The sequence below is a fragment of the Pinus tabuliformis genome, chromosome Q (genome assembly GCF_031772625.1).
Source record: "Pinus tabuliformis cultivar Carrire ecotype Pingquan chromosome Q, CPIR1, whole genome shotgun sequence".
NCBI classification, from domain to species: domain Eukaryota; kingdom Viridiplantae; phylum Streptophyta; class Pinopsida; order Pinales; family Pinaceae; genus Pinus; species Pinus tabuliformis.
In genome coordinates this window covers 235,545,542-235,551,761 of record NC_142296.1, presented here as the reverse complement: position 1 = coordinate 235,551,761, position 6,220 = coordinate 235,545,542, and the positions used below count along the sequence as shown (strand labels likewise).

Here is a 6,220-nt window from a genome sequence, read left to right as displayed (position 1 = left end):
ACAGTGGCTAAGAGTATCTATCAAAGTAGCAGACTGAAGGCACTGAACATGCCCATTGCAAAATTCAGACTCATATCTATTCAAACTTTTACACAAACCAATGTTTCATCCACATAGGCTAAGAATATATATCGAAGTAGCAGACTGAAGGCACTGAACTTGCCCTTTTCAGATTCATATATCTATTCAAACTTTTACATAAACCAGTGTTTCATCCACAGTGGCTCGTGATTTTCAAAATATTTATGTATGCCATAATAAGCACTTCACGAATCAACTAGGAATTGAAGGCACTTGCACAAAGAATATAATAACAGAAAACCAACGTATTCTTGCACAATAATATTATTGATGATAACACTATGCATAAATTGCTATTGCTTTGTTGTAAGCCAGAGCAGGATCTTGATCTTCCTTGGCACAGATGTTACTGTCAGATGGACTGAGATGAATTTTTGCAGCCCCATTCCTCAATCCAACTTTATTCCTTTTCAATTTTGGGGCCATGAGAATCTGATAGCAGCCAACAACTTTCTTCTTCTCCTTCTCAACCATCTCACCACCATCTTTCTGCTTTTCTTGATCTTTGCCTTGTTCCTTGCATGCACTACTGTTGAAGTCTTGACAACGGGATTGCTGTTCTTGGGCATCAACAACATTATTAGGTTTAATGGACAGTAATTTTCCCACAAACGAAGGCCTGGGTTCGACAGGATTCCCCATCAAATCTCTGAAACCCACAGCCCCCCAGTTGCAGGGATGAATCTATTCATTCTGTGAAGATCTACTCCATCAAGAATCATGGTGCCAAGGTTGAGAATGCCCTGTGGGTGACTAGAAGGATGACGGACCTGCAGTGCCAAGAAACTCATCCCACTGAAATCTGTGCTCCCGTAGCCCTTGAGGAGAGTGGAAAGCAAGACCCTCACAGTGCCTAGCAGGGTATCCCTGAGGCAACCCACGCAGTATATCTCCATCATCACAGTAGAGGTTTCACAGCGGATCAAACTCTCTTCCACTCTGAATATGGCCTTGTCGTTCCAAGTAGGGTTTGTGCCCCCTGTTCTGTCAATTTGCGTCGTCAGTTTTTTCTCGAAATTGATCCATACAACACAGTAGGTCTGCATCATGCCAAAAAGATGCATCTCCTTCAGATCTTGAGCTGAGATGATGTTAAGCTCCAGCTGTGTGTAAGCTTCCCCCATGATGTAGAGTGAATTTATTGCACAAGGAAACGCAATATTCAGAGACCACCCTGATTGAAATTACAGGAGAAGAAACGCCATGAATGAAATCTTTTGAAATCTGAACATTGTATAGAACTGACTTATAAGACAAAACACATCATAGACTCTCTAGCTCATGATGATGAAAGCAGATGGAAATCAGTGCAGAAGGCCACCCCAAATGGTCATGATCGAAGCCAAGAAGCAGAAAAACCCATTCATAGATACAACAATAATGGAACAAACAAAAACAAATTTGTACCAAATCCATTTGTTGTTTCATTTTAGAATTTTATTGTTGTGATTTCCATTTCAAAACTCCATTACTTCACCTGCACCTATAGTCTCAGGCTCTCATATTCATAAAAACAATGTACAAAATTTTGCTTGAGTTAGTTTTAGATTATAAAATCTACCCATTTCAAAACTCCATTGCTTCACCTGCACCTATCTTCTCAGAATCTCATATTGATAAAAGCAATGTAGAAAATTTTGGTTGTTAGTGTTAGACTATAAAATCTACCCATTTCAAAACTCCATTGCTTCACCTGCACCTATCTTCTCAGGCTTTCATATTGATAAAAACAATGTAGAAAATTTCGGTTGAGTTAGTTTCAAACCATAAAATCTACCCCAACTTCATCTAATGGGCTTGTAATATAGCCTTCTTTCCCACATTTTCTTGATTATAAAATAATGTCAAAGTAAAACGAGAGTTAGAAATATTTTTCAACAATAGTCACTTGCATCAGCTGATTATTATCTCGCTTGGTTTTCATCCTTATGGCTTAATATGGACGGACCATTTTCTGCAAGATTAGGAAAGCCTTGTGAATCCTTTAGTTTCAAAGTACTTCTTTCAGATCACTTGCCTATCTATATGGAGTTTAGACCTCTCAAACGAAGAGGCCTAAAAACATACCATTTTCATTTGAACAGCTGCAGTTTGGCAACCCAGACATAGAAAATAAAATCTAGTATTAGTGAAATGAAGACACACACATTACATGAACAAAAGTGTGAAGTTTCAAAGTAATTCTTTCAGATCACTTGCCTATCTATCTGGAATCTAGACCTCTCAAACGAAGAGGCCTAAAAACATACCATTTTCATTTGAACAGCTGCAGTTTGGCAACCCAGACATAGAAAATAAAATCCAGTATTAGTGAAATGAAGACACTCACATTACATGAACAAAAATGTGAATCCTTTCTAAGAAGCTTCAAAATGTAAAGAAAAAAGCGGAACAACTAGGTTTTTGTAAACATATTCAAAAGAAACATGAACTGGAGATAGAGATGGTTAGTGTTGTAAAAGAAAAGGAATTGATATTGTGGCTTGAAAACGACAGATGCTTCCTTTATACTTTTTAAGTGCCAAGCATAAACCACCTTCCAATCTAAGGAAGGATAACAGTAAGTACAAGGAAGACCACAGATGCTTCCTTTATACTTCAATTGTCAAGCATTAACCAACATTCATAAGGTAGGTGCTTCCATAGACTCTATCTGATCATGTGACCAACCAGCCCAACTTAACAGCCATGACAGCATCAGCAGATCAGTGGCCCCTTGCGGGGCCACACCAGCCCAACTTAACAGCCATGACAGCATCACCAGCCCACCTTTGGGCAAACCACTATGTAAGAAAATTAAAACTTGGTGGAAACTGTAGCAGCAACCCACTTTCACCTACCCACCTTGTCTCTCATGGCTAGTCTTCAAATGAATAGAGGAAAGATTACCGAGTCATGAACTTTTAAATGAGGGCATATTATCAAAAACCTTGAATGAGACTCATGAGAATCTATAAAAGAAAAGAAGAAGTCAAACATGCCTGACTTTGTGGTTGATACAGTGCTTAACCACATTAATCACCCTCGTTCAAATACTGGAAGGCATAAAGCCCTGCGTTATTAAAAATTTCATGAGTTTGATAGGGTTCAAATTCAAAAAGATAAGAAAAAGGAGGTATTCTGTAGACAGAAGTCAATAATTCAATGGCTTAAAGATGGTGGAAGAAACGATGCCCGTTTCCTTAAAACCACTCAGAATAGAAGGGTTTATAATAAAATTTCTGTAATAGAATACCAGACAACACAGTAGTAACTCAAATCTGCAAGGAAATCTACTTCAACCTCTACTGACGATGCCGGTTACTGAAGAAGAAATATAGGATGTTGTTTCCCCAAGAAAAGAATAAGCCTCCTGGGACTGAATGGGTTCCCAACTCTATCTTCCTCATAATATGTGGCTTTTAAATAATGTTAATCTTCTTGGAGCAAAAGAAGAATCTACGAACTCTGGCAGAATAATGGAATTTCTACCTTCCTGAATGCCCATCGCAAATAATGAGGGAGCTTTAAACTGGACTATTTTAGACCAATCTCCTTGTATAATACTTCAATACAAGATTATCGCCAAGGCCCAAATCTAGTCTCCCTCCTGAATTGTTAATCAAGTTCAGGAGGGGTAACGGTATGTTTCTCAAACTTGTCCTAGGATTACAAATCTTGAAGCTTCCCACTAGCCATGTCGGATTCCCTCTTCCTGCATTTAGACATAAGGTAGGAAATTTAGCATCAATCACTGATAACTCAGCAGCAAGCTTGGCAATTGGACGAACAGATTTAATCCATGGCTGGCAGAGTTACAATTATCCAATACATTTTCTGGATTATACCATCGTATCCAAGGACTTTCTGGATTTCTCTTTTTATCAGACCAACGTTGAATATTTCTCTATCCATGAGATTGCAACTAATATAACCCATGTTGTGGGAAGCCACATCTTTTAAGATTCTCCAGATTTAAGTCTTCTCTCTCCAATTTTGAGGATGTAGCTTTCCGTAATTGTGTTTCATTCTTTTTGGAATTCCAGCAAAATACATCTTTGTTTTCTTTTCTTTTCTGAGGATTTTTTAGTCGAGAGGTTCAATTTACAGAGCAGTACGAGGGAATGTGTAAGTTTGTCCATCAATTTACAGTGCAGTATGAGGAATGTGTAAGTTTGTCCATCAATTTACAGCGCAGTATGAGAGAATGTGTAAGTTTGCCCATCTTTAGGTCGAGTCTAAATATAAAAATAATGTCTACTATAATAAAAAAAATGAATATATTGTAAAGCAATTAGAACTAAAAAAATGTGTAAGTAAGAAGTTTAAACCTTTTACATTTCAAAAATATTTCAATTATATAAACTATTTGAAGATGCATGTTAAACTAACTTATGTAGATATCAACCTCATATATATATATAGAAAGCACCATTCTTAACCACCACATGCTCGTACAATGTAACAACCTTCGTTCACATCTATGATGCTTCTGCCAAAAAAAACCTGCAACTTTCACTTTCCTTCATTTTCTTATTCCTGGTGTTTGTATCCTTCAGAAAATATAGAAAAGACTTTCAAGGTCTACAGTTTCATACACGGTCATTCTAAAAGGCATGGAGAAATCAGCCTCACTGGTGATGGCTTCAATTTCAGGGACTTGAGCAATTACCAAGCCAGTGGGATACTTCTGAATAAGCCTGCAGACTATTTGGAATAATAGCAAATGAAAATTCACTATAATATCAAATGCCACCAAGGTTAGTTGATAACAATCTAGCAGAGATAGTCCCAAGGATTAGCTTGGTTAGAAGATGCTTTAGTGCAAATGCTCAAGGAATTCTCGGGATCAAATGTCATTGAATATCTAGTGGTTACCAGCAGTAGCTAAACAGGGGAAAAGTGTGGAATCCATAAGGAACTCATAATATGCAGGCTTGTGATTACCAACAGTAGCTAAACAGGGGAGATTGTGGAATCCATAAGAAACTCATAATATGCAAAACAATAACAATACAATGTAATTTTCCCATCAATTCAATCCATACTGTTATGATGCAACACAATATCCCAATACTGTAATGTAATTAATTGAGTCATTATGATGTGTTCAGTCTCCAAACTGAAGTAATTAATGCAGTCATCAATAAAATATGGCTTACCAGGAATATGGTATAATGGACCTGTTCAATATATAACAGCAGAAACATTCCATAGAAACTGATATAAATACTGCAGCTAATTGTTCTCCAGCTAAGTAAGAAGATGTTATGTAGAATAAGATACAAATACAAGCACAGGGTCACTTGTCTTATTTCATGGTCTTCCTAAGAAGGCTTATGAAGGAAGCTGTGTAGCATTCTCATGGTTTTGATAAATTATCATTTGTTGCTGAGATGAACATGTATATATAAATATTCTAACTTGAAAAAAGAGCAGTTTCTTCTTTGTATATGCAAACTATAGCGGAACCAATAAATCTAATTTTCAATATTGATTTGCATCAATTTCTTTTGGTCCAACCAACAATTAAAATCCATCCCCTGCCACTGCAACAATAATACACCATATATCACCTTCCCATTAAAACTGAGAATGAGCTGCAAGTAAACTGTGAGAACGTGGATGCCTCATAAGCATGGAGTTAAGTTTGATCCCTGAGCTTTGCTACAATCCTCAACTGTAGAAATATTGAAATTTTTAAGAAGACTCTGGCCATTTCATAAGGAGCTGAGTTGACAGCAGAGTTTTTCTGTTGCTGAGTCCCAATCATAGAGGTGTCTATATGAGTTATGTCAATGTCTAAGTAGAGCTGTTGAATATGGAATGTGGGTGTAAGTCCTCATCTCTGTCCAACTTATGTCAAAGCAAGGATGCTACATAGGAAGAAAGAATTGGTTAATCGGTTGTGGATGATGGCATTTTTTTCTAGAAAATGCAATACCTCCTTCATTGATGGTCTCTTTTGAGGGGAAGCAGAAGCACAATTCAATGCAATCCCCACAGACACTGAGATTTCTTCCCTTCCTTCAACCTCTGGTCGAAGAGTAGGATCTATGATGCGCAAAAGGCGATGCTTGTCATCAACAAAGTTTTGACCCCATGCTGCAAAATCCTTATCTGAAGGTGGCTTCCCAGTAAGAATCTCCAGGAAAATAAC

General features: G+C 37.4%; 1 protein-coding gene across 1 annotated transcript; it reads right to left on the bottom strand.

Annotated features, from left to right (window-relative positions):
* Nucleotides 1-722: 722 nt before the first annotated feature.
* LOC149219058 (protein SRC2-like) lies at nucleotides 723-1,205 on the bottom strand. Its single transcript, XM_089386690.1, has one exon. It carries the CDS (start codon nucleotides 1,203-1,205, stop codon nucleotides 723-725), a length of 483 nt encoding a protein of 160 aa, XP_089242816.1.
* Between the last annotated feature and the right edge of the window lie 5,015 nt (nucleotides 1,206-6,220).